Genomic DNA, 27,594 nt, shown 5'->3' with positions numbered 1-27,594 from the left:
ACTATTTTTATCACTACGATTAAGATTGCTACTTTTTGCACTTATTTGAATAGAAACTCAAGACATTTTTCACTTATGCCAGCAAAGAAAAAATTCTACGTTTGATGTAAGATATATATATATGACAGACACTCGGCAGCGCGACTGTAACAGATAAGGTTAAGGAAATGATGTTATTTAAATCAAATCTTTCCGGTGCACTTGTATCTGATATAAGGTTCTGTTCACTATAAACGTACATTATACGGTTTGAGAAAATGAAATAGCGATTTAAACCCGTAAACTATGCAAATAGAGTCCAGTAGAAGAGACAGTAATATGTTGTTGGTCTTTACGATAATAATACCATTTCAGTAGGTCGTCTCGGGGCACCACTTTATAATATCCAAGCTTTTTAAGCAAATTTACGATCACTAAAAGATTTTTGTAAAAAATTTCCTGCATCTAGACTATTAAATCAATACGGCGGTTGATCAATATTTCACTTGTCACTGAGTTTACATGCTTTCCACTACATCCCAGTCTATGGCATAAATTATCGTGTAAAATTGGCCAAATGATGAGTGAATCACATTCACAAGCACTTGTTTGAATGAGAGCCAGTGCCTGCACTCAAATATATTTGTCCCTAGATAAAAATTATAGTACTACCTGTTCCGCTTCGCCTCACTTCTTCCATAAACATTAGCAGATATAAAACCTCGCCCACATCACATTTCGCCCAGTGAAATATTCCTTCTGTTTTGATTATGAAACATGTAATGAACGTCTTTTGATGCTCACAAGGTTTAACGTTTAATTCCAGTTGAGTGTAAGTCATTCCCCTTTCAATAAACATAGAGAAGCCTGTTCAATGGACACTTGAATAGAATGGTATTTGTAAAATGATTATATTCTTATCGACATTGCAACTTTAAAACTTTTACAGGTCATTTTATTTCACAAGCAACTTTAGAAGCATAAAGGGATAATATCTAGTTGGAACAGTACGAAATTTCAGACATGTCCAATACATACTCCGATGGCACTACGCCTACAGTTTGTATAATTGGTTCTGGGTAACAATTTCACAAGTCAATTCTAACTTTTACTTTTCACATAAAATCTTCTGAAACAGTTTTTGTGGTTTATGTTCTGCGGTTAAATTGAAAACTGACCTGGGATTTGAGAATTTTGTCATTTATGAGAGAAATAAGGACGTTGGAGGCATTTGGTTGGCGAATACTTATCCAGGCTGTGAGACAGACGTTCCTAGTCATTTGTATTGTTTCTCGTTTGAATTGAATCCCAGTAAGTTCGCTTATTTTTTGATAGGGCGAAAGTCACGGTTATGGTCGAAGTTGACAAAATGGATGAAAATATTGTGTGATTTGACCATTTCCTTTTCCTCACTGAGCTAAGATGGTCACTTATAATTTTTGATTTCCGTTAAAGACTGGTCAAAACATTATGGGACATCAGCAGAAATTCAGGACTATTTCAGCAAGGTTGCCCGTAAATATGACCTCTACTCACACATCAAATTTGAGACTCAAGTTAAGTCAACAATATGGGTTGATTTCATTAAAAAATGGAGAGTGACAATCAAAAATAGAGTCTCTAAGCACGAGGAAGTGCATCTATTTGACATCGTGTAAGGTTTAGAATGAATTAACCAAGTTTCGAGTTATTTCATTTGAATTCTTTAGAATCAATGCTTGTGGTGGGCTTCGTTATCCAAAGATTCCTGAGGAATTCAAAAATTTTAAACGACCAATGTGGCATTCTGCTGAATGGGAACAATCTGTCGATCTAACAAATAAAACTGTTGGAATAGTTGGAAGCGGAACGAGTGCCTGTCAAATTATACCAAATATTGTGCCGAAAGTGAAACAGCTGCATGTCTTCCAAAGAAGGGCTTCGTGGGTTGTCGGACGCGCCCAATTCGAATATTCAAAATTTGTCAAGAAATTATTTCTATTGATTCCATTCCTTTTGTGGCTGTACAGGGCGTACATATTTATAAAGTATGAAATACGTCATCATGCCTTCAAAGGAAAATCTTATTTCTCAGAACTTGGTGAGAGTGCTAAAATTGAAACGGCATTTTAAGAATTTCTTTTTGAATTGCAATTACAGCTAGCCGAGACTCTATTGAGCTGCTAAAATCTCAAATTCCAAACAATAAAGACTTGCAAGAAGCTATGACACCTAAATTTCAATTCGGTTGTAAAAGGTTATTGGTAACCAACGACTACTACCCAGCATTGAATCAGTCTAATTGTACAGTTCACAACAGCAAAATTACAAAAGTTACTGATAACTCAATAATAATGGAAAATGGAGTATCACAGGAACTGGATGTAGGAAAAGTGTACCCTGTTAATTGTCTCTTAGTCCTCAACTATTTTCCCCGTAGGTCCTAATCTTGGCCACAGGTTTTCGTGCACAAGAATATTTTGCTCCAATAGAATTGATAGGAGCAAATTCAGTAGATATATTGAAAAAATGGTTGGATAATGAACCACCGAAAGTATACTATGGAATAGTCGACCGTCAAGTTCCGAATCATTTTTTTCTAATCGGACCGAACACGGTAACGAATAACCATCGGAATACGAACGGAAATAATGTCATTCCTAAATTATAGGCCATATTCCACAGCTCCGTTTTCTTCATGGCTGAATGTCAAGTTTCATTTATAATTCGCCTTGTTAGGGAAATGATGGCCAGAAATGCTAAAACCGTAACTGTCAAGGAGCATGCGGTCGAAGAGTACATGAAATATATGCAAAAACATATGGGTAACACCGTATGGGGCACAGAAGATTGTGGAGGATGGACCGCATCTAAAGCTGGAATAACAACAATTTTATGGCCAATGAATTCTACCGCCTACTGGCTACAAACTCGGAAAATTAACTATTCGCATTTCGATTTTGAATAGAGAATATTTTGCGGAAAAATGGTTAGCCAAGCGAAACTAAACAGATCGACCGGCTTTGATATAATAATTCAAAAACTTTAATTATTTTGTGTGGTTTTGTATAGAAACGGATTATTAGTATTAGTATGCTGAAAACATTTCCATTTTGATTCAATATGATGGTTCAATAAGGAAAAGGTTATTCGTAACGAAATGAATTAAATTTAGTTTTTAAATCTTTTATTTGGTTAGTGCGTTAGTGGATAACGTATATATATTCTGAGTCGATAAAAGCGCAATACCCGACCAGACTAACAAATGTTGAGAAACATAATAAAGGGAAAATAAAATGTTCGACTTCCATGGCTTTATAAACATTTGCTTTCGATAAGATAATGAAAACAAATTACAGCACATTTTATCAAAATTAGTGTGTGTCATTTAGTGCATCGTCATTACAAGATAGTATCATAGAAAGATATGGATGGGGTAACGTTCACGATTCGAAAGAATTGAACTTTGATTTATCGAAATTACTAGGGTTTGTTCAATAAGCACGTTCGAATATTTTTATATTGAGCTGATAATATCTAAAGAAAAATCTTTATTTATAAAACAAAGTGTGCTGCCCTCTTAGAGAAGCTTGCCCGTCCACACAGCATATCCATCAATAATACATTACAAAATATTTACAGCGAAAAGCTTAGTCAAAATCGAACATTAAATTATTATTAGTGACTAGGTACCACATATAGTTCTTAATAACCCTTAATAATAAGCGTGAATTAAAATGATTAGTTGATGCCATAGGTCCCATGAAATTCTAAACTAACCTTATGTATGATCTAACATCTAACGCAGCATTATGATGGGTAACTCACTATATTCTCATATTGTGTTGAAATTTATTTTTCAATTCATTTGTTCATCCACCGATTCACCAAAAATTCAAATTCTAAAGCGTACTTACGCAAGGTAAATACACATACTGAAGGTAACGCAAATCCTCAGGGAATAGCAAGAAATGCGGAACCCAAGTTCTGGGTGAATATAAGATTTGTTATGTTGCATCCGTGACGATTGGCGCGATAATGTTGTTGGAAGTGTGTTGTATAGTATTGAGTTTTGGCATGTGTTGCAACCTAACAAAGTAAATTTGACTTGTGTCCAACATTATAAAAACTATATTCACCCGAAAGTAGGGGTCCGTGTGTTCTTGCGGATTTGCGTTACCTTCAGTGTTTATATACTTTATACTTACGCGGCGTGAATTGAGAGTGACACATTAAATTTCAGACTGACGTTGCTGCATTACACTGCTGACAATCATAATTTTTTGCTTACAAAATTATGTTTTATCTAACAAGTGAAACGAAATAAACTGCGTAAGAATTCGAAGATTACGACTGTACAATCACTACTTGCAAAGCTATTGTGTAGTTAATAGAGAAACGTTTTAGTGAACGTCCCCTTAGATGAAAACAGAAAAAGACAATGTTGCCATTGACTATTAAGTGGAACCCTTTCTCGTCTTTGTTTATTTTATAGAAACAGAGGACTAAAATGCTCTTAAAGGACGGAAAAAATATTTTCCTCCGCACCATTATCGGTTACAACAATAATCTATATTGTCGAAACAGAATTTAATTGCGATTATTCATTCTAGGCCTTTAAACATCAGAACCGAATAGTCAAAATGTCCCTGTGTTTTGCACTTTAAGGCAAAAGCCTTTACAATGGTAAATGAGTATCAATTTTTGAGATTAATTCATTGAACTTCAAACTGAATTTGGGAATACTACATTCAGTAGTCGAGTGAACGTTTAGTAAAAATACATCTTTGTTATCACACGTAAATTTAGAGAGATGCCGAAGCCAGTGACTTACTCAGACGGAAACACGCCAAGGATATGTATAATTGGTGCAGGGTGAGAAGAACAAGATATTAATGTTCATTTAACTCTTTTCATGATGTAATTCATTACGCAGATTTTCTGGTTTATGTGCTGCGATCAAGTTGAAAACGGAACTCGGGTTGAAAACGTTCGTTATTTACGAAGGAAATGATGACGTCGGAGGCACCTGGTATTCAAATACGTATCCAGGCTGTGCTTGTGATGTACCCAGTCATCTTTACAGTTTTTCTTTCGAACTAAATCCAGGTGTGTAATGCTTTAGTGCACGTCCCGAATATCAGCAGACCATAAACACGGAAGCGTGGCGTTTAATCCAAATTTTCTTCCCGTAGATTGGTCGAAAAATTTCTCACCTCAACCGGAGATTTTAGATTATTTAAGGAAAGTCGCACGAAAATACGAACTTTATTCAAAGATTAAATTTCAAACCCACGTTAAATCAACAACCTGGGATGAGTCCATTAGGAAGTGGAAAGTGGTGCTACAAAATAAACTCACAAATCAGGAGGAAGAGCAAATATTCGATATCGTGTAAGATGTTTCTTTACAATAGGTCTTAGTTTTTCACTAACTTTTGTTTCTATAATTGGTGACAGTGTGAGTGGACCTGGAGCACTGCGTCTGCCAAATATACCCAATCAATTTAAATCATTCCAAGGACCTTGGTGCCATTCTGCCGAATGGGATAGTTCGATTGATCTGAATAATAAAGTAGTTGGAATTGTCGGAAGTGGAACTAGTGCGGTGCAAATCATACCAAGTATTGCTCCGAAAGTGAAAGAACTCCACGTTTTTCAAAGGAGATCAGCATGGGTTCTTCCGCGGCAACAATTCGAATTTCCCAAGTTTGTTAAAACGTTGTTTTCGTTCATCCCATTTTTCATGACGCTGTACCGAACCTTCCTTTATTTGTCATTGGAATTCCGATACTATGCATTCAGAGCTAATTCATATTTCGGGAAGGCTGGTATGGTTTAATGTATATTCCGGTCGTATCGTTCAGATCATAAACGATTTCTTTCAGCATCGAAAGCTTCAATTAAATTTCTGAAGGCTCAGATTCCAGACGATTCCAATTTACGGCAAACTCTTACTCCGAAATTTAAATTTGGTTGTAAACGCATGTTGCTGACGAATGATTACTATCCTGCCTTGAATATGCCTAAAACCACAATTCATACATCCACTATAACAGAAGTGGGTGACAATTCATTTACAATGGAAAATGGAGTCACTCAGAAACTGGATGTAAGACATTTTAATATACGAAGAATTAGCCTAAAATAAAAATTCCGTAATTGGCAGGTACTTATTTTGGCGACGGGCTTCCTAGTGCAGGACTTCTTTGCTCCACTGCAAATTATAGGAAAAGATTCGGCGAATATTTTGCAGAAATGGAAACAAAGCCAACCAAGATTATATTACGGAATTGTGAGCAGCGAAACGCCGAATCACTTTACGCTTCTTGGTCCTAACACAGTAACAAAATTGCCATCAATTTTCCGGTGTACAATAATGAAGACATTCATGAATTTCAGGCTTTGGGTCACAACACTGTTGTATTCATGATTGAATGTCAAGTGGATTTTATGATAAACCTGCTTAGGGAGATGATTAACAGAGATTCGAAATTTGTAGCTGTAAAGGAACATGTGGAAGAGGAATACATGGAAAGTATGAAAACCAAAATGACAGAGACAGTTTGGGGAACCGAAAAATGTGGCTCATGGTATGCAAACAATGCCGGTATAATAACAGCATTATGGCCGAAGAACTGCACGTCTTATTGGAGAGAAACAAAAGCTCTTGACTTTGCAAAATTCAAATTCGAATAATATTCAGGTCAGACGTTGTGTTAGACCTAGAAACACTTTAATTAAAATACGTTCGAAGCAGTTTTATTGAAAGCCCTTTAATGAATCTACCTAGGCTCGAAATTGAAAACATTTTAATTCTAAAGCAAGCATCAAATTCGCGCTTCTTCTTACCTTCAAAGTCTACCTCTCTGCCTTCAAATACGACAACCTTTCCACAATCTCAATAAGAATGATTGGTTGAGCTTATACCTATTTTCTTGTCGCACTTTATTCTCGTCAATATTCCTCCCAAACGATTTAAGTCGAATCAAATTTACCAGTCGCCAGAATATATAAATTTCACTGAGTAAAAATGCACAAAATGTTAGGTACACGCATATGTGGTGCTCCTTTATGATTAACAACATATTCCGTCCAATAAATAGAACAGTTTTAGTTTCCCAAAAACATTGTAGTAATCGTACCAATCCTCGGACAAGAATGAGTCCTCGGACACCTATTGTTCTTTCATTCATAAACTAATAACTCGTCAGGTTTCGGCTTCGGATTTTAGAAAAAATCGTTATAAATTTTCATCCTCGTCGACCCATGTAATAAATGCGGATTCACTTTTGTACAGTAACACGTTACCGAATGTCGAAAAGCAGATCACTGGCGCTTGGGAATGGTGTTTCAATCCAAGAAATGCTTCGTTCATAAAAATATTTCGATAACAATCACATCGAACTTGGCCTTAATATGAAGAAAAATTTGGACGACGTCATGCCTTAATGTGTAATTTGTCATTGAAACACCAATGTAAAGATAAGATTGAGTTTGTCTAAATCCAAATTCCAAATCATCCATTTCGATAATATTGGGAAACATCTCTACAATCATTTCAAGTCTTGTCAGTCAATTTAATTCGGTTAATGTTTTACCTTCAATGCGTTTATCTATTCCCAAAACAGTAACTTCGTGGTAATTATAGATTTATCTTGTTTAACTGGACTGATTATTTACAGTTACATTGTGACCTTTTGCTGCAAGTTCCTTCATCAATGATGTACCAGCAATGTGGTGCGACTAGAGGTGTGCGCCGATTTCAAAATAGTCGGCGGCGGTGCGCCGACTGGTGATGGATCGGCGGCGGCGCGCCGAAAGAAATTTAATGTCGGCGGCGGTGCGCCGATCGGCGCGCCGATAAATTTAAAAAAAATCTAAACTTTCTAAAATAATGCAAAGACATTTGAAAAAGCGTGCGCAATCCTTTTTACGAACACTGAATTCTTACTATCTTGCAAACTGAAGAACTGAAGTATCAACCACGAATCCAAGTACAATCTCATTTTTATCTTTCGAATGTACAATCCCTGACCTTCATTTTAAAAACATCTGATTCAATGAATCCAAGAATGATTTGTGAGTTTGCCTAAATGACATATAAGTCAACTTATAAGTTGGAAATTTTCAGTCACATCTTCATCTTCATACTAGATGTTCTAGAAGGTTACTTAAAATTTACAACTTATAATTTATATGTCATTTTCGCAAACTCACGATTGTTTCTTCGATTAACAAGGTTTTGAAAGAACAGGTTAAGACACTTTCGAGTTGATCACGAGAGCGGTGGAACCAAAATTTTCCTCTGTAGCGCCAACTAGGTTTGGAATATTTTATATGACGATTTCAACTTACAAAAAATAATTGTTTTCAAGTTGACTTTTCAACAATATGTAATAAGTGCGTTTGACAAATTTGGTTTCAACCGCCTTCGCGAGTGTATACCCTATTCTTTCAGAACCTTGGGAAATTATGAGTAACTGTCAGAACATCTAGTAGATTAAGAAGATGTGACTTTACATTTCCATATCTTCGATGTAGGAGTATATCTAGGACATAAGCTGAAGTTAGGTCTGGACAACCAAACTGCAGAAATAAGACGTAGGATTGGTCTTGCATGGGCAGCGTTCGGAAAACTCAGACTAATTTTCAAAAGCAAAATTAATAATAGTCTGAAACGCAAAGTTTTCGACACTTGTGTCCTTCCAGTGCTCACTTATGGAGCGGAAACGTTAACTTTAACGAAAGCATCCGAAGAAAAATTGAGAGTGACACAAAGAGCCATGGAACGGAGTATGCTTGGAATAACACTCAGAGACAGAATGACGAATCAATGGATTCGACAACAAACCAGGGTCGTTGATGTCATGGAAAGAATAGCATCTCTGAAATGGAGCTGGGCGGGACATATTGCAAGAAGGACAGACGAACGTTGGACCAAAAAGATCATGAACTGGCGACCATATAAAAGACGAGCTATAGGTAGACCACCAGAGAGATGGACAAACGGAATTAAGAATATTGCAGGTAAAAACTGGCAGCAAATGGCAATGGATCGTACGAAATGGAAAGAAGTTGGAGAGGCCTACATCCAGCAGTGGATAGAAACAGGCTGAAAAAGAAGAAGAAGAAGAAGATGTAGGAGTGAGATCGTAGTAGAAGGTTTGCGCCATAGAGTTACACTCGAGTGTTGGCAAGATGGCGCTTTTCTATGAAAATGCTACTTTTAAGAGGAAACCAGCATTTTGGGTGCCGATGCTCCTAATAATTGTATTCTTGTGGCCAGCAGCTGTTGTTTTTACTGCTGTTTTGACTGCTGTTACATGAGTACTGATGTCTGACATTTTGTGTCATTGAATTTGTGTTATGTTTGTTTGTTTTTAGAGTCGGTTTAAATGTGTGAATTTCGTTACAGTAATTGAATTAATAAATTTTAGGAACAAATTTAACTAAACGAAATAGTGAAAATTTATCAAATTAAAGTCAACGGTTTCAGAGTAAAAATATCACAAATTTCATTAAAGAATACTACTAAATTGGTTGCGAAATCGTATCAAATTGTCGGTACAGGCGTATCCAATTGCATATTCGAGCAATTGAACAATCAGATTTTATGAATCTTCAGAAGCAAAAAAGTGCAATGGTTTGTTTTGATATGAGTCATCATAATTTCCGTTTTGACAGAACAACATATGACTCAGGGTTGATAAGTAACTACAAAGATAGGGTTGTCCATATAGTGGCCACATGGATAGATGATAAAACGACAAAACGCCATCACGCCAACTCTCGAGTGTAACTCTATGGTTTGCGCAAATAAGAGATTTTGATAAACATAAATGTATAAGTAATAAGTAATTAGTAATAAGTGTATTTGCTGAGCAGCATATAGCAACCTGACTTAAAAAATTAAGAGATAGAAACATTTGCTAAAACCTTGTAATCACGCACACACTGTTGTATATATATTTCAGTTTAAGTTTATATTGCCGCCCATTAAAATGGCTGAAAGCAATAAAAGTATAAAATTTCGGCGCGACGAAAATGAAACCGGCGGTGGCGGCGGCGTGAGCCAATATTTTTCGGCGGCGGCGCGCCGAAAATTTGGCCAAAAATCGGCGGCGCGCCGGCGTAAAATCGGCGGTGCACACCTCTAGGTGCGACCTGGAAAATGTGTGAAAAATACCAAGTATTTTATATGATTCACTTATGCCAGCGAAACGTAATAACGAGAATAAGTCCATTTCAAAATCATCAATTTATTAAAAACGATTTTATATTAAATTGAAAGATTGAGAGTAAAATAGGTCCATATGTTGTCAATTTTCAATCTTAATTTTATCTAATGTCAAACATTTAAGTCGCGATGATTTCTTCTCGCGGTAGTCTACTGTTTTGTGTACTTTTAACGTGCGACCAACGGAGTTTAGAACAAGTATATTTAAAAATAGATTTAGTCAGAAGAAGGAAAATAATAGGGAAAAAGCGAAAAAAAATCCAAGTCCTACACGGAATCGCAACAATTAACAATAAATTCCCATGGTAAAATTTCACGTCAGAAGCACTTGTGCCGTGACCTTAAAATGGTATGAAATACGGGCAACGGGTTTACTGTAAAAAAAATAAAAACAAAATCAACTTCGATATAACATTGAATTAGAACTTTAAACATAAAGCATTTTCACAGTTCCGTTATAAAATCCTGTTACGAAAACGCAATGAGAAAACGGAGAAGGAAATACGAATTAATTGTTAAACAATTACAATCCACTAATCAATGAAAACAGTTCGCACAAAGTTTTGTTCAATTTTCGAATTATTTCCACGAAAAATTTCATTATAAAATATACGAGTCCATGCACCACCATAACAACCCTTTAAAATGCCGATCTAAAAGTTCTTCCAACCAATGTATTTCTTTACAGTTAAGATTTAAACGAATAAACTAATATATTGTGTAACCATCATTTATCATGGAAATAAGTCAGTGAAGGGTACTACATTTAAAATTTTAAATTATGACGAAACAGTTACCTTCCGGAACCGTTTCTTGTGGACTATTACGTCATCCAATTCGATCGAAGACTTCATGCTTTAAATTTTAAACTGTGTGCAGTTCAAGCCACACATATATAGCCGAATTTAAACCGCTTATACACTTCGTATTCGAGAATCTATTTTTATAAATTTAGCGATTTGCAATTTACATAACACTTAACTAAACGACGAATTCAAAGATTGAACTAACTGATTTTGAATGACACGGTGAATTTTCAAACAGATTAGAATAGAATGAAATGAAGAAGAATGAAGTGTCTATATTTTTCTTGTAACATTTATTTTTCATTTATTGTCACCGATTAGTAGAAATACAACCTCCATAAATTCCCACCAGACCAGGTATAATAGTTCAGTATATCGAACATGACCGTCTGATGGATGAAAAGCTTGGTTCGACCTTGTAACTAGAAGCGCATTTGAAGTAATCCTTCAATTAAAAAAGCAATCATATCATATATCATTAACTTTTGAACATAATTTCTATTTATCATTATCATAATTCCATGTATATATATTAACTTATTGAGCAGATTTTGCTTTGCACTCTGTCTTTACAACGGTGTTGCAACGAAACTGTTTATCGTATGATTTGATTAAGTGTGTATTCATTTGGATTAGCTGGTAAATTTAGCTTTATCAGTAAATACACATCTAAAACTATTTACAACCGTAATAATTTACCTTAACCCACGATGAATCTAGAGAAAGTAATTAAGGACTGATTTCCATATGTTTCATCTATTTATCTGAACTGTAACCGGCAGTGGCAGCATGGTCCCAACTTATTATAGAATATCCGCGAAATTACATTCTTAAATACTCAATCCATAAAGTAATTGATAACAAAATCACAAATATAACCGTTTCTCATTCACGAGAGCACAGCTGCATCCGTAGAGTTAAGTTGTATTTTTAGGCAGACTGGTAAAAAAAGTATGAAACATCTCCACTACTCAGATGATTTTTAACATTCACTTTTTGTGTTTCGATGGAAGAAAGAGAATATACGTAACACCTCAACTGATTGAACATTTTCTCTCCAAATTTTGAATAAACATATTTCGAACCGGTTGGTAATGATATTCCTCAAGTACGGTTGCGTCTTTTCTTTCGTTTTAAGGCTTGTTTAATCACTTGATATCATACGTTGGACAAATGACATTCAATAAATAAAATATAAAAGGTTTGTTGGTTAATCTGGCACATACAGCTATTCATCTGTTATCGATAACGACGATAAAAATAATGACAAGTTTTGGGTAATATGATCCTTTTTACAGTAAAATGCATGTTAAAAAAATTGAAGTACAAGATTTGAAATCAACCGATTCAAAATATTTTGATCGATGGAAGTAATGGACCCGATAATAATACTGGTCACATACTTGTCGCCTGTAACAGCTTAAAGCTCTAACGTTTAATTTAAACATTTCCGTTTCGTTGTGTACAGCTTATAGCTGTATTAGGTACTTTAATTATTAATTCTTTACGGGCGCTTCTCAGTCCTTAAGAGATATTTAAAAAAACTCGGGGACCGGGTTAATCTATTCATCTATAATGTTTTATTTATATTTATCAGATCTTTTGGTCGGTAGGTTTGTAAAAAATAACTTTACACCCGGAAACTCGTTTCTAGAAGTCTCCATGACCAACTCGAGCCATACTTGTCAAAATAAAAACATCCAAACCAGTACGAAATCTACAATTTTGTTTTGTATATTGTATGTTCTGCCTGAACAGAACGTTCGTACAAACAATAGGCACTCAATCCTTGTATTCGGAATCTATTCCCATAAATCAAATCTATTTACATAATAATTCATAATTCATAACATGAAGAGAAATATATTTTCAATAAGTAAATGAAAAGAGGTACGATAGTCGGTTGGTCAACATTCTCTTCCCACCATTACAAATTTCAAACGGTAAAAAAAACAATTTTCTGTGAGCAGTTGAGATATTTTTCTTAAATTTGTATTTAGTTGTTAAAGAAGTAGTGTTGCTTGAGACTCGGTGCAGTCTTGCAGTCATTTAACTTTCAATTTCGTCGTGCAATTACTCTTTGTGCTGTTGAAAAGTATTATTAATATATCGTACGTATCGTACCCTATGATCACGATCATATTTCGGTCTTTCGAATACAAATTCTAAAATTTTTGAAGATTTTCTCTATAACTTAGGTGAGCTCTTGTAAACGTTTAAGAAATATATGTAAAAAAAAACACGAAGCGCAGACAGTTGTAAATTTGTCTGATGGATCTTTGGTTGGTTTCTAGTGTTTCAATTCAAATTTCAATTGCAAAAGCAAAAGATATTGTTGTAATTTCTTATTTGCAGCGTATAAATAATTAAAGAATGAATCTAAATAATAAATAGTGTTTTGGTTCTTCCGAAACTCATAATTGCGGATTTTGTTTTTCTTTAATAGTAAAAAGTGAAACTTAACCATGTCCAAGAAATAAGTTGTTTTTCAATTTAAAAGTAAAACCAGAACTAAAGCAGGTTTAAAATGTATACTTATTTCTCTGTGCGTATGTGTATAAATCCAACGGCACAGTGCAACTTTAACTAGTGAATAATATCAAATCTGAATTCTTGTTTTAATTTTTAGAGATGGAGGTTGTATTTTCGATCAATGGACAACAATACAAAGGTATTAATTTTACGAGTAGTTGCTTTTTCACGTTCTTGACACCGTTGATAATTCAAATCAATTCACGATCAATATTTTAAAATCGTTTGCATAGTCAACTCAAACACCATACCAGTCGATACATCGCTCAACACATTCATCAGAAGTCATGCACACCTTCGAGGAACCAAATTTATGTGCCTGGAAGGGGGTTGTGGTGTGTGCATTGTCACTCTGAAAGGAATTCATCCTGTGACGAAACAACAGCGAACATGGGCTGCGAACTCTGTAAAGACTTTGTCAAATGTCTCAAATGTGGCCAATTCTAAATTTTCGAAATGTTTAGTGTTTATGGCCGGTATATTCCTGTCAGGGTTTGGAAGTGATTACCATTGAGGGCGTTGGAAATAAAAAGGATGGCTATCATCCAGCTCAGACTCGTCTTTGGAAATTAAATGGAACACAGTGTGGTAGATCTTTTTATTAAATTTTTTATGTTTCGCTTCGCCTTTACACGTTCCTAATGCAACGAACAGGATATTGCTCACCAGCTATGGTGATGAACATGTACAGTTTACTCGAAGGGAATAATGGCACGGTCACCATGGAACAAATCGAAAACTCATTTGGTGGAAATATTTGCCGATGCACGGGATATCGACCTATTTTGGACGCCTTTAAATCATTGGCAGTGGATGCTGATGAAAAATTGGTTGCAGCCTGTGCGGTACGTACGGAGTAACTTAAAAGAATTAAATTTTTCGACTGACGTGACAAATCTTAAGGATATTGAAGACTTGACAAAGGTATGCCCTAAAACAAAAGGTCCATGTGCAGGATCGTGTCACAAAGTACCTGTTCACCTCAACTTAAATGATAATCAAAGGGAATGGCACAAAGTCTTCGATTTACAGTCCCTTTTCGACGTTTTGTCGAAATCAGGCAACAAGCCCTACATGTTGGTTGCCGGGAATACTGCTCATGGTAAGCCGTTAAAACGTCTCTCAGAATCCCAAGAAATTAATTATTGCGAAACAGGTGTCTATCGAAGAAGCGAAGATTTGGAGATGTTTATCGATGTTAACGATGTTGATGAGCTACGATCACACTCGCTCGGCAATGAATTGGTGATTGGAGCTAATGTAAACTTGACCGAAACCATGGACATTTTGACTAAAGCATCGGCTACACCAGGCTTCGAATACTGCAAGCAATTGGTCCAACATATTGATCTGATTGCCAATGTACCGGTTAGAAATGTAAGTTTGGCTCGAATTGACTGAACCTGCGGAAGTTACCTTTTTTTCGTTTACAGTGCGGTACCATTGCTGGAAATTTGAGCATTAAACATGCTCATAAAGAGTTTCCTTCGGACATGTTCATCATTTTAGAGGGGTGCGGAGCAATGTTGACTATCGCTGCTGACGGAAACTCCACATCGTCGGTTAGTGTTGCCGAATATCTCAAGACGGATATGGCGAAGAAGGTTTTGCTTAATGTTAAGCTGCCAACATTGGATCCAACCACGTACAAATTTCGATCTTACAAAGTACAGCTTCAAATTGCCTCTTCCCAAAGAACAACAAAAACTTTTGAATTTTCTAATTTTAGATTATGCCTCGTGCCCAAAATGCACACGCCTACGTTAATGCTGCGTTCCTTTTCAAATTCAACGGCGACATTGTGGAGTCAGCTCGCATTTGCTTCGGCGGCATTAATCCCGGATTCATTCATGCCACCAATACTGAGAAAAATCTACAGGGAAAAAATTTCTACACAAACGAAACACTCCAATCGACGATTTCGGATTTAACCAACGAAATTCAGCCCGATTGGGTACTTCCTGACGCTTCTCCTGAATACCGTAAAAATCTGGCAATTTCGCTGTTCTATAAGTTTGTGTTGAAAACAGCACCGGAAGACAAAGTGAAACCGGAAAACAAAAGCGGCGGAGAAATTTTGCATCGACCTCTGTCGAGTGGCAAGCAAATGTTTGACACGTACAAAGATAAATTTCCACTCACGCAGCCAGTTCCGAAGTATGAAGGCTTGATTCAGGTTTCCGGCGAGGCTCAATACTCCAACGATATTCCCCAACTCGACAATGAGTTGTGGGCCGCTTTCGTTCCTGCCACGAAAGTTCGCGCTAAAATTGGTAAAATCGATGCCAGTGATGCTTTGGTAATGTCTACGGGACATTCTTGTCGGTTTATTTTAACTCAATAACTCAATAGTTTGAATTTTGCAGAAAATTCCTGGAGTTCGCTACTTCTTTTCGGCTAAAGACATCCCCGGCAAAAACAACTTCAGTCCACTGAACTTAAGTGGAATCGTGGAGGAAGAAGAGATTTTTGTTGGAGAAAACAGTGACATTCTTTTTAATGGTCAGCCAGCTGGTGTAATATTGGCTGACACATTTTCACTTGCCAATTCTGCAGCTTCGAAAGTGAAAATAACTTATGTGGAAGATGGTAAAGTTTGCTAGCTATATTTATACAGGAAACCAAAAAGTTATTTTATCGAATGCTTAGATTCAGTCTATTCTCTGGCACGGTCGTTGCTAAATCCTTTACTTGGCGTTGAAACTGGTAAGACTACGGAATTTTGCTGAGTCTGTTTCTTCATGCCCTAAATTTCAGACAAACAAATAATTCCAACAATCCGAGATGCATACGATCTTAATGCAACAGATCGCTTCTACGACTCACCACACAGTCAGAGAGCCACACATTATGGAACTAATGGAACAAAAAAGTTTTCTGGTCGTTTCGAAATCGGTGGTCAATATCATTTCACTATGGAAGCCCAGACTACGTGCTGCATTCCATCCGAAGATGGTATTGACGTTTATTCATCCACACAATGGATGGATTATGTGAATATAGCAATAGCTGAATGCCTAAAAGTTCCGGAAAATTCGATCAATATGATTGTCCGTCGTTTGGGTGGTGGGTATGGTTCAAAAATTTCTCGAGCGAGTCAAATAGCGTGCGCTTGTGCATTGGCATGCCATTTAACTAATCATCCCGTACGATTCGTTATGAGCATTGAATCGAATATGACGACAATCGGAAAACGTTATGCTCTGATCAATGAGTACGAAGTTGAAGTCGATGACAATGGGAAAATTCAAAAACTGAAAAATAAATTCGCTCATGATTACGGTTGTTCATTTAACGAGTCAGTTGAGGCGGCTACGGCTCAATTTTTTAATAATTGCTACATGGCCGACACGTGGGATAATAAAGGTCAATCGGTGAAAACTGACGCTCCGAGTCACACTTGGTGTAGAGCACCTGGAACCACGGAGGGAATAGCAATGATTGAGAATATAATGGAACACATTGCGAGAGAGGTCGGAAAAGACCCAATTTCGGTAAGATTGGCGAATATGAGTGATGATAGCAACATCAAGACAATGATGCCAGACTTTTTAAAGGACGTTGGTCAGTGTTTCAACTAGATGGGACATGTTGATTTTCAGTCTTAACAAATGGTTCAATTTTCACAATTTAGATTTCACTGAGCGGCAAAAGGAGGTCGATGAATTTAACAAAAATAATCGCTGGAGGAAACGCGGTATTGCAGTTGTTCCAATGAAATATCCGCAAGAATATTATGGCACGTTCCAGGCATTTGTTTGCATTTATCACTACGACGGCACAGTCGCAATTAGCCATGGAGGTATCGAAATGGGGCAAGGTATTAACACGAAAGCAGCCCAAGTTGCAGCTTATGTACTTGGCATTCCATATGAATTTGTTAAAGTAAAGCCGTCGAACAATTTGATCTCTGCCAACTCCTTCGTTACGGGAGGCAGTCAGACCAGCGAGAGTGTTTGCTTTGTAAGGGATCAACTTGATGCCAAGGAATAAGAATTTTGAATAAATTTCCATTATTGTAATCCATTAGGCTGTTAAAAAGGCTTGTGAGGTGTTGATGAATCGCTTGAAGCCTGTACGAGACGAAATGAAAGATGCTGCATGGCCTGATGTTACAAAGGCTGCTAACAATAAATTCATTGATTTGAGTGCATCGCATCTATTTAAATCAACTGAGGTGAAACATTACAACACATGGGGTTTGAGCTGTGCTGAAATCGAAACTGATCTACTTACCGGTAACATCCAAGTACGAAGAGTTGACATCTTAGAAGATACCGGTGAAAGTATGAGTCCACTGGTGGACGTTGGACAAGTAAGCAGCAGAAGATGCTTCAGTTGCTCTCTTTATCATTGCTGACCGTTTTTCGTGTTCAAAACAGGTTGAAGGTTCAATCGTAATGGGGATTGGCTATTGGTTGACCGAACTGTTGGTTTACGATCGAGAAAATGCTGAACTTTTAACAAACCGCACATGGACATATAAGCCACCCGGCGTAAAAGACATACCGGTAGATTTCCGCATTAAATTCTTACAGAAGAGTTCAAATCCATTTGGAGTTCTTCGGTCGAAAGGTAGACAAATAGCAAAATTTCTATTGTGTTGCTAATTTCTCCACATCTAGCCACTGGAGAGCCTGCAGTTTGTATGTCAATTGTGGTGTTATTCGCTCTGAGATATGCATTAGACTCTGCTAGGAAAGATGCAGGAGTAATTGAAAAGTGGTTTAAATTGGGTTCGTCTTTCTCGATTTGATTTGCTCCTAATTTCGCTAATGAAAAACTTTTATTTTTTCTGTAGGGGCTCCATCACCTCCAGATGTTATTTTCTTAAATTCTGGCAATTCGACTTCGTCTTACACTCTGGACTAAATAATTTCAACATATATGGGTGGTGGTGCAGATTTCATGAATTTTTTACTCAATGTTGTACAATAAACGCTTTTTTGATGCACAAAACAAAATACTTATAATTGTGACAATCACATCAATTTAAAAACGAGACCAGTGAATCGATGATCAAAGTGTCAATTGCGAGCGTGAGTATCAAAAAATTTGACCTTACACCAAGCTTTACACGTCCACTTCAGTATTTTCAAATAATATTTCGGTGGCTTTTATGTTCCAATTAAAAAAAAATAATAATAATTGTAGTGGGGAAGCACTTCATGAAATATCGAGTAGATATCTTGAAAAAGTGTCCTTTATCCTAACAGATACGTATTTGTTTACAACCAGCCGAGGGGGACACCACTCGGGTAATTGATTAAACACCCTGCTCGGAATTGACGGAGAATCCGGTAATTAAACGGAATTGACAAGAATTTAAAGGAATTGACAGGAATTAATGGGAATTGAAAGAAATTGACAGTAGAGATAGATAGAATAAGTGAGTGGAATATAACCTGCACCTAAGCCTCAGATGGGCCTGTTGTGCTTCCCAACAGTAAGTACCTTTAGAAATTGAAATGGAATTGAAAGAAATTGAAAGGAATTGAACGGACTTGAAATGAATTGAACGGAATTGAAATGAATTGAAAGGAAGTATAGCAAATCCGGCAATTAGATGAATTAGGTTCTCGAATATGAATTTTTTTCAATTCCATACACAAATAGCAGCTAAAAATTATTCTACACTATGCCAAAAAAATGTGTTGTTTTTTTATAAAGTTGATTGAAAGTGACGAATTTAAATAACAAAATTTGAAGGCTCAAATTCTAAAATTTAAAGGAGATTTGGTTTGCTTCTCTGAGAAAAATCCCGATACTTTTACATGTAAATTGTAACAGCTTCTAGTGAATAATTAAGATGGCGCGCTGGTCGCGTGTTGACGATCGTTGGTAATTCTATAAATTTTACCAATATACTTTTTACAATTAAAGGATAAATAAGCAAATAAGCTTCGACCCAAGGTAAATTATTTTTCATGTGTCGGGGCCTAAAATTAGGTAGTTTTGAGATTTTTCTCGGGTTTTCGACCCCTTACATGAAAAATTTGTTGAAAATCTGTTTTGGAGGATTGATTTTAGGCACTCACTTCGTTCGGGCTACAACTGCCGAAATTGCCTAAAATCAATCATCCAAAACAGATACACAAATAACTATAGGTTATTTTTCACTTGTTCGCTCGCAATGTTTGATTATATATTTACATATCTGTATCCCGAAAGAAGTGAGGGCGACAAGTGACAGTACCTAAAATAAACCGTCCACAACAGATACGTAACCAACTTTTCATGCTGAGGGCCTCAATTACGAGAAAAATTCCGTAATTTATGCCCAAGACATGAAAAGTAATTTTTGTTGTTTATGGTAGTCACATTCGGCTTTTTTCATCAACTAACGATCTAACCGATCGAACAAAATAATTTCAAAACAAACAAAAAATGGTACAGCTGAGTAAGACTCGCTATAATAATTGCTGTCTAAGCCAAATTCATTTCAGTTGTGCTTTAACTTTGGAATTCGTCTGATGGAAATTAGTGTGGTCTCTTAAAAATATTTTTTGCTTTTATAGAGTTTAGCGTTCTGCTAGTTGTATTATATAATTACACCGCTGTATTTCGATCAGAGTGGATTTGATAGTAACGATAGTGCTGGTAAAAATATTTTTCGGTAATCCATTTTTTGATTAATTTTTTTCCTTCAAAGGTGAGATGGTTAAAGTAAGATGAATATACAGAAACCTTTATAATTTACTTATGAGTGAGTGCGTCTCCACTTCGGATAAAGTTTTGAAGGTTAAATGCTCACAGAATAGTGAACAACAAAAAATGCAAACATTTATGATGATACTGGTGTACTCATTTGCATTTTTAGCAGTGATTAATTGAAGAAGGAAAGATAGTAGCGAACCGCTAACCCATCGTTTGTTAATTTAAAATCGACCATCAGTGACCATCAGTGACATGACACAAACTTTCATTTTGATTTTCTAATTAAGTCCAGAAGACCGTTAAAGAAAGTCGATGCGGGGATCTATATAACATAATAATAATTTCTACTTGATACTAGTTCGTGATAAGTCTGTTAACAATTTGTTTCATTTTCTTTTTAGCTATGGATATTGCATTTACTATCAATGGAAAGCGTTATAAAGGTAATGAATTGATTGATTTTCCGATTTAAGATTGAGGCTCCAGTGCCATTTCAATAGTATATCTCTCAGTTGTACTAGTTTGTAGTTCAATGGTAGGTATTAGCAGTAAAATATTAACAACGTTAAATTTTGTAATGAAAAACATTCAACTGCGCATTCAACCAATAGTTTATATTACAAAGATTGCGAAGATCAGAATTATTGGCATAAAATATGCTTGCATTGTACATATCTAAATATTGCTGAATCATCATCAAACAAGTATTATACCTAATTCAATTTCAGTTTCATCTTTTTTCCGTTTATTATTAGAAGCACTTGTTTTGTTGTTGTATAATTTTTCGTTTTCATTTTGTCCAACCGTAATCATTAGGCCAGTCCATATACCATCAGAGTAGGAGTAACGAAACATAATAAATAATTGTAGTTATTAGACAATGGAGATTGTCGGTTCCCCTCCTGTGAGCACTACGCACGCACATTGAAAGAGTGTATGCATAAAAATCATAATTAGCTTTTCGTTGAATCTGTGGTCCAGCAAAGGCCACAAAAATAATATTTTATTTTAAATTACATTTTTAAGCAAATCATTTGATAACACTGCTGTGCAATGAGCATGGAATTGATTTGGATCTCGTTATTAGTTAGATAATCTACATTCTACATACCAAACATCGGAGGAAAGTGTCACAATCTTGTCTGTAAAACTCAGGCGGAACAATATAGTTATAGCTAATATTTCAGGGTCTTCTTTCGAAACGATATCGTCGAATAGTCGGTTAGTTTTTTCGAACTTTTCAAGCTAAATCGCCCTTGCTTCTTCAGCTATCGGAGTCTCATTCTTTACTATCTCTATCACCATTTTCCATTTTTTCTCTATCCATCCATGAGTATTGGTGACTTTATGAGTATTAAAACAACGATAAGCGTACTTTCCAATCAGAAAATAATTTTTCTATTTTTCACTCAATGCTCCTGTACAGTCGACGCAAACACGATCTCAGTCGACACTTCGCTCAATACATTTATTAGGAATCATGCACATCTTAAAGGAACCAAATTTATGTGCCTGGAAGGGGGTTGTGGTGTCTGCATCGTTACCCTAAAAGGAGTTCATCCTGCGACGAAACAACAGCGAACATGGGCTGTGAACTCAGTAAGGATTTTCAAATGTCTCAAATGTGACCAACTCTAAATTTTTGAAATGTTTAGTGTTTGTGGCCGGTGTATTCTTGCCACGGTTTGGAAGTGACAACCGTTGAGGGTGTTGGAAATAAGAAGGATGGCTATCATCCAGTTCAGACTCGTCTTTGGCAATTAAATGGGACTCAGTGCGGTTAGCAAATTTATCATACTCTTCAAAGTTTTACCAACTATTAAACGTTATTAATGCAATGAATAGGTTATTGCTCACCAGGCATGGTGATGAACATGTATAGCTTACTCGAAGGGAATAATGGCAAGGTCTCCATGGACCAAATCGAAAATTCATTTGGTGGAAATATTTGTCGATGCACGGGATATCGACCTATTTTGGACGCCTTTAAATCATTGGCAGTGGATGCTGATGAAAAATTGGTTGCAGCGTGCACGGTATGTATGGTGTAGCTTACAAGAATAGCCTTTTTCGACTGACGTGACATACCTTAAGGATATTGAAGACTTGACAAAGGTTTGTCCTAAAACGGGAAGTCCGTGTGCAGGATCATGTCACAAAGTACCTGTTCACCTCAACTTAAATGATAATCAAAGGGAATGGCATAAAGTCTTCGATTTACAGTCGCTTTTCGACGTTTTGTCGAAATCAGGCAACAAGCCCTACATGTTGGTTGCCGGGAATACTGCTCATGGTAAGCCGTTAAAATGTCTCTCAGAATCCCAAGAAATTAATTATTGCGAAACAGGTGTCTATCGAAGAAGCGAAGATTTGGAGATGTTTATCGATGTTAATGATGTTGATGAGCTACGATCACACTCGCTCGGCAATGAATTGGTGATTGGAGCTAATGTAAACTTGACCGAAACCATGGACATTTTGACTAAAGCATCGGCTACACCAGGCTTCGAATACTGTAAGCAATTGGTCCAACACATGGACCTGATTGCCAATGTACCGGTTAGAAATGTAAGTTTGGCTCGAATTGACTGAACCTGCGGAAGTTACCTCTTTTTCGCTTACAGTGCGGTACCATTGCTGGAAATTTGAGCATTAAACATGCTCATAAAGAGTTTCCTTCGGACATGTTCATCATTTTAGAGGGGTGCGGAGCAATGTTGACTATCACTGCTAATGGAAACTCCACATCGTCGGTTAGTGTTGCCGAATATCTCAAGACGGATATGACAAAGAAGGTTTTGCTTAATGTTAAGCTGCCAACATTGGATCCAACCACGTACAAATTTCGATCTTACAAAGTAAAGCTTCAAATTGCCTCTTCCCAAAGACCAAGGAAAACTTTTGAATTTTCTAATTTTAGATTATGCCTCGTGCCCAAAATGCACACGCCTACGTTAATGCTGCGTTCCTTTTCAAATTCAACGGCGACATTGTGGAGTCAGCTCGCATTTGCTTCGGCGGCATTAATCCCGGATTCATTCATGCCACCAATACTGAGAAAAATCTACAGGGAAAAAATCTCTACACAAACGAAACACTCCAATCGACGATTTCGGATTTAACCAACGAAATTCAGCCCGATTGGGTACTTCCAGACGCTTCTCCTGAATACCGTAAAAATCTGGCAATTTCGCTGTTCTATAAGTTTGTGTTGAAAACATCACCGGAAGACAAAGTGAAACCGGAAAACAAAAGCGGTGGAGAAATTTTGCACCGACCTCTGTCGAGTGGCAAGCAAATGTTTGACACGTACAAAGATAAATTTCCACTCACGCAGCCAGTTCCGAAGTATGAAGGCTTGATTCAGGTCTCCGGCGAGGCTCAATACTCCAACGATATTCCCCAACTCGACAATGAGTTGTGGGCCGCTTTCGTTCCTGCCACGAAAGTTCGCGCAAAAATTGGTAAAATCGATGCCAGTGATGCTTTGGTAATGCCGAAGGTACATTCTTGGCGGTTTATTTTAACTCAATAGTTTGAATTTTACAGAAAATTCCTGGAGTTCGCTACTTCTTTTCGGCTAAAGACATCCCCGGAAAAAACAACTTCAGCCCAAAACTATTTGGAATTGTGGAGGAGGAGGAGATTTTTGTTGGAGAAAACAGTGACATTCTTTTTAATGGTCAACCAGCTGGTGTAATACTGGCGGACACATTTTCACTTGCCAATTCTGCAGCTTCGAAAGTGAAAATAACTTACGTTGAAAGTGGTAAGTAGAACTGTGCTTCTAGTCGTTTTATCAAAACGGGACCGGAATCAGACAAAGTGAATTTTTAAGACAGTTGACTGATTCTGGTAACAGCTAGAGTGGTGTGGGTTGAAAATTTAATACAAAGAGGGATTCTTTTGAAAATCCACCTATTAAAATCGGACCCATTTCGTCTGGGATGGAGGGTCTTTGCCAGTAGACCTCAAAACAGGCCTCACACATTCTCGAGCCACACCTGGTTGCTGGTGGAAGATCTCCGAAGTTGGAAAAATAGTGTTTTTTATCCGAATTTTTTGGCCGTTATAAATGATCGTTCCGGGTGAGAGTGGGCTCGTTGGAAAGCTGAGCTTAAGTACTTTCACGTCATGTCTAGTTTGATTAGATTCATTGATATATGTTTGCAAAAATTTGCAAGAAAAATTTTCAAAATCTGTGTGAACTTTAGACAGGGATGGGCTGGTACATTTCTTGCAAATTTTTGCAAACATATATCAATGAATCTAATCAAACTAGGCATTACCCGAAATTACTTAAGCTCAGCTTTCCAACGAGCCCACTCTCACTCGAAACGATCATTTATAACGGCCAAAAAATTCGGATAAAAAACTATTTTTCCAACTTCGGAGATCTTCCACCAGCAACCAGGTGTGGCTCGAGACTGTATGCAGGCCTCACACAGGCCTTTCAAACCATGTATATATCCATCCCAGACGAAATAGGTCCGATCTTGATAGGTGGATTTTCAAAAGAATCCCTCAAAATGTTTTGCTTTATAACGCTTAGATACTGTTTATTCTATGGCACGGTCGTTGCTAAATCCTTTACTTGGCGTTGAAACTGGTAAGATAACAGATAACTTGCGCAGATTGTTTTTACATTCCTTCAATTTCAGACAAACAAATAATTCCAACGATCCGAGATGCATACGATCTGAATGCAGAAGATCGCTTCAGTGAGTCTCCACACAGTCGAAAAGCTACACATTATGGCACAAATGCAACAAAGACCATTTCTGGTCGTTTTGAAGTCGGAAGTCAATATCATTACACTATGGAAGCTCAGACTACGTGCTGCATCCCATCCGAAGATGGTATTGATGTCTATTCAGCCACTCAGTGGATGGATTACATGAACATTGCTATAGCTGAATGCCTAAAAGTGCCGGAAAATTCGATCAATATGATTGTTCGTCGTTTGGGTGGTGGGTATGGATCAAAAATTTCCCGATCGAGTCAAGTAGCGTGCGCTTGTGCATTAGCATGCCATTTAACTAATCAGCCCGTACGATTCGTTATGAGCATTGAATCGAATATGACGACAATGGGAAAACGTTACGCTCTGATCAATGAGTACGAAGTTGAAGTCGATGATAATGGAAAAATTCAAAAACTGAAAAACAGCTACGCTCAAGATTCCGGTTGCTCCTTAAATGAGTCGGTTGACTTTGCTACAAACCACTTCTTTCAAAATTGTTATTTGAACAACACTTGGGATAATAAAGGGCAATTTGTAAAAACCGACGCTCCCAGTCACACTTGGTGTAGAGCACCAGGGACCACGGAAGGAATAGCAATGATTGAGAATATAATGGAACATATTGCAAAAGAGGTCGGAAAAGACTCAATTTCGGTGAGATTGGCGAATATGGGTGACGATAGCAACATCAAGACAATGATGCCAGACTTTTTAAAGGATGTTGGTCAGTGTTTCAACTGGATATGTTGATTTTCAGTCTTAACAAATGGTTAAATTTTCACAATTTAGATTTCGCTGAGCGGCAAAAGGAGGTCGACGAATTTAACAAAAACAATCGCTGGAGGAAACGCGGTATTGCAGTCGTACCAATCAAATATCCGCAAGAATATTTTGGTGCATACCAAGCATTTGTTACCATTTATCAATTCGATGGTACTGTTGCAATTAGCCACGGAGGTATCGAAATGGGACAAGGCATTAACACAAAAGTAGCCCAAGTTGCTGCTCATGTACTAGGCATTCCATATGAATTCGTTAAAGTAAAACCGTCAAACAATTTGATCTCTGCCAACTCCTTCGTTACGGGAGGCAGTCAGACCAGCGAGACTGTTTGCTTTGTAAGCAAGCAACTTACTGAGGTTGAGAATGATGTTTTGATTAAATTTAATTTATTGTAATCCATTAGGCCGTTAAAAAAGCTTGTGAAGTGTTGTTGGATCGCTTGAAACCTGTACGAGACGAAATGAAAGACGCTGCATGGCCTGATGTTACAAGGGCTGCTTACAATAAATTCATTGATTTGAGTGCATCGCATCTATTCAATCAAACCGAATTGCAGACATATATCATATGGGGCCTGAGTTGTGCGGAAATCGAAACGGATCTCCTTACTGGGAATATCCAGTTGCGCAGAGTTGACATTTTAGAAGACACAGGCGAAAGTATGAGCCCACTGGTGGACGTGGGACAGGTAAGCAGTTGGAGTTGTTGGTGGTCACTTGATGGTTGCTGATCCGGTTCTCGTATTCAAAACAGGTTGAGGGTTCTTTTATCATGGGCGTTGGTTATTGGCTAACCGAAGTATTGGTTTACGATCGAGAAAATGGCGAACTTTTAACTAACCGTACATGGACGTATAAGCCACCCGGCGTAAAAGACATACCGGTAGATTTCCGCATTAAATTCTTACAGAAGAGTTCAAATCCATTTGGAGTTCTTCGGTCGAAAGGTAAGAGAATTTTTGAACCCATTTTTATTCGGAGTGTGATATTAAAATTATCTTGACGCAATTACTTAGCCACTGGAGAACCTGCAGTTTGCATGGCTATTGTTGTGCTGTTTGCCTTGCGATATGCGTTAGATTCTGCTAGAAGTGATGCTGGAGTTGCAGAAAAGTGGTTTAACTTGGGTTCGTTTTTCATGTTTAATATTCTAGATTGTTGCGAAAAAGCGGTGTTGGTAATTACTCATTTATTCTATCCCCACTGCCAAATCGCGATTTGTATTGAACTAGTATACTGCTAGCAGTTGAGTTAATAAATGTAAATATTTTTTTAGGGGCTCCGTCAACTCCAGATGTTATATTCTTAAATGCAGGAAATTCATCTTCGTCTTACACTCTTCACTGATGAAATAATTATCGATTATGGTGGTGGGAAAAATTTTGAAATCTACTTTATTGTATTCCTTGTATAATGTGATGAACAATAAACATTTGCTATGGCAAAATTCGTTAGTGCAAGATTGATGATCATTTCAGCAAGTTCTGATCAAGGAAAACACACTAGACACAATAGATCAATTCCCGTCAGAGCTTATATATTTTAAATAAATTTTGACTGACAGCGGTTAAATTTATCACCGCACCGCTGCCGGGAAATAAGCTATGACATTGCTGCTAGAACTGAAAAATAAATTCATTGACGAATGTAACTTTAGAGTCGACAGTCAAATTCAACGAATTTTACAAATGATGGAATGATTTTCATCGATTTACGACTGGTCAAACAAAAAATAAAATGTCCACAAAAAAAGCATCAAAAGGTTCACCTTTCGTCATTGAGCTAAGACAATGCTTGTTACTCTCCGTCAACCAATTACAGTCTGTACTCTATTCCTACACCGTAATTCATACTTTACCCGCTGCAAATGACTTTT

The 27,594-nt window shown here is 37.0% G+C and overlaps 4 protein-coding genes across 6 annotated transcripts; all 4 read left to right on the top strand.

Moving 5' to 3' along the window:
• Positions 1 to 684: 684 nt before the first annotated feature.
• On the top strand, positions 685 to 3,312 carry LOC119073522 (FAD-binding monooxygenase ktnD-like). Its single transcript, XM_037179056.1, has 8 exons — positions 685 to 811; positions 929 to 1,058; positions 1,118 to 1,290; positions 1,435 to 1,633; positions 1,689 to 2,059; positions 2,119 to 2,342; positions 2,399 to 2,575; positions 2,630 to 3,312. Exons 2-8 carry the CDS (start codon positions 1,003 to 1,005, stop codon positions 2,924 to 2,926), a joined length of 1,497 nt encoding a protein of 498 aa, XP_037034951.1. The 5' UTR covers positions 685 to 811; positions 929 to 1,002; the 3' UTR covers positions 2,927 to 3,312.
• Positions 3,313 to 4,438: 1,126 nt separating this feature from the next.
• On the top strand, positions 4,439 to 6,705 carry LOC119073521 (baeyer-Villiger monooxygenase-like). Its single transcript, XM_037179055.1, has 7 exons — positions 4,439 to 4,833; positions 4,895 to 5,067; positions 5,154 to 5,352; positions 5,418 to 5,788; positions 5,846 to 6,069; positions 6,127 to 6,300; positions 6,360 to 6,705. Exons 1-7 carry the CDS (start codon positions 4,772 to 4,774, stop codon positions 6,654 to 6,656), a joined length of 1,500 nt encoding a protein of 499 aa, XP_037034950.1. The 5' UTR covers positions 4,439 to 4,771; the 3' UTR covers positions 6,657 to 6,705.
• A 6,927-nt stretch (positions 6,706 to 13,632) lies between these two features.
• Positions 13,633 to 18,516, top strand: LOC119073438 (xanthine dehydrogenase-like). Its single transcript, XM_037178922.1, has 16 exons — positions 13,633 to 13,674; positions 13,769 to 13,941; positions 14,000 to 14,123; positions 14,190 to 14,380; positions 14,439 to 14,637; positions 14,692 to 14,912; positions 14,969 to 15,202; positions 15,265 to 15,834; positions 15,902 to 16,124; positions 16,185 to 16,241; positions 16,293 to 17,099; positions 17,170 to 17,498; positions 17,566 to 17,850; positions 17,918 to 18,110; positions 18,161 to 18,271; positions 18,337 to 18,516. The coding sequence occupies exons 1-16, from the start codon at positions 13,635 to 13,637 to the stop codon at positions 18,405 to 18,407; spliced, it is 3,828 nt and encodes a 1,275-aa protein (XP_037034817.1). The 5' UTR covers positions 13,633 to 13,634; the 3' UTR covers positions 18,408 to 18,516.
• A 1,456-nt stretch (positions 18,517 to 19,972) lies between these two features.
• Positions 19,973 to 27,158, top strand: LOC119073440 (indole-3-acetaldehyde oxidase-like). 3 transcript variants are annotated; one of them, XM_037178928.1, is made up of 17 exons: positions 19,973 to 20,187; positions 20,594 to 20,635; positions 21,619 to 21,791; positions 21,848 to 21,971; positions 22,038 to 22,228; positions 22,287 to 22,485; positions 22,540 to 22,760; positions 22,817 to 23,050; positions 23,113 to 23,682; positions 23,742 to 23,961; positions 24,745 to 24,801; positions 24,854 to 25,660; positions 25,726 to 26,054; positions 26,123 to 26,407; positions 26,473 to 26,665; positions 26,735 to 26,845; positions 26,995 to 27,158. In XM_037178928.1, the coding sequence occupies exons 2-17, from the start codon at positions 20,596 to 20,598 to the stop codon at positions 27,063 to 27,065; spliced, it is 3,825 nt and encodes a 1,274-aa protein (XP_037034823.1). In that variant the 5' UTR covers positions 19,973 to 20,187; positions 20,594 to 20,595; the 3' UTR covers positions 27,066 to 27,158. The 3 variants fall into 3 exon arrangements, with proteins under 3 accessions (XP_037034823.1, XP_037034825.1, XP_037034824.1); XM_037178929.1 differs by having other exon boundaries at positions 19,978 to 20,135; XM_037178930.1 differs by lacking the exon at positions 24,745 to 24,801.
• Positions 27,159 to 27,594: the final 436 nt, after the last annotated feature.

The sequence above is a fragment of the Bradysia coprophila genome, unplaced genomic scaffold (genome assembly GCF_014529535.1).
Source record: "Bradysia coprophila strain Holo2 unplaced genomic scaffold, BU_Bcop_v1 contig_138, whole genome shotgun sequence".
Taxonomy (NCBI): domain Eukaryota; kingdom Metazoa; phylum Arthropoda; class Insecta; order Diptera; family Sciaridae; genus Bradysia; species Bradysia coprophila.
The sequence above is the reverse complement of the archived record's forward strand: the minus strand, read 5'-3'. Positions and strand labels throughout refer to the sequence as shown.

What these genes read in the sequence shown, in the direction of transcription:
- LOC119073438 (XM_037178922.1), top strand. Translation starts at nt 13,635, where the DNA reads ATGGAGGTTGTATTTTCGATCAATGGACAACAATACAAAG. An exon ending in AATAACTTATGTGGAAGATG is followed by an intron (nt 16,125 to 16,184) that starts GTAAAGTTTGCT and finishes TCGAATGCTTAG; the next exon opens with ATTCAGTCTATTCTCTGGCA. An exon ending in CCAGCGAGAGTGTTTGCTTT is followed by an intron (nt 17,499 to 17,565) that starts GTAAGGGATCAA and finishes GTAATCCATTAG; the next exon opens with GCTGTTAAAAAGGCTTGTGA.
- LOC119073522 (XM_037179056.1), top strand. Translation starts at nt 1,003, where the DNA reads ATGTCCAATACATACTCCGATGGCACTACGCCTACAGTTTGTATAATT. An exon ending in GTTTGTATAATTGGTTCTGG is followed by an intron (nt 1,059 to 1,117) that starts GTAACAATTTCA and finishes CTTCTGAAACAG; the next exon opens with TTTTTGTGGTTTATGTTCTG. An exon ending in GTGCATCTATTTGACATCGT is followed by an intron (nt 1,634 to 1,688) that starts GTAAGGTTTAGA and finishes TGAATTCTTTAG; the next exon opens with AATCAATGCTTGTGGTGGGC.
- LOC119073521 (XM_037179055.1), top strand. Translation starts at nt 4,772, where the DNA reads ATGCCGAAGCCAGTGACTTACTCAGACGGAAACACGCCAAGGATATGT. An exon ending in TTCTTTCGAACTAAATCCAG is followed by an intron (nt 5,068 to 5,153) that starts GTGTGTAATGCT and finishes TTCTTCCCGTAG; the next exon opens with ATTGGTCGAAAAATTTCTCA. An exon ending in CGCTTCTTGGTCCTAACACA is followed by an intron (nt 6,301 to 6,359) that starts GTAACAAAATTG and finishes CATGAATTTCAG; the next exon opens with GCTTTGGGTCACAACACTGT.
- LOC119073440 (XM_037178928.1), top strand. Translation starts at nt 20,596, where the DNA reads ATGGATATTGCATTTACTATCAATGGAAAGCGTTATAAAG. An exon ending in TTTACTTGGCGTTGAAACTG is followed by an intron (nt 24,802 to 24,853) that starts GTAAGATAACAG and finishes CTTCAATTTCAG; the next exon opens with ACAAACAAATAATTCCAACG. An exon ending in CCAGCGAGACTGTTTGCTTT is followed by an intron (nt 26,055 to 26,122) that starts GTAAGCAAGCAA and finishes GTAATCCATTAG; the next exon opens with GCCGTTAAAAAAGCTTGTGA.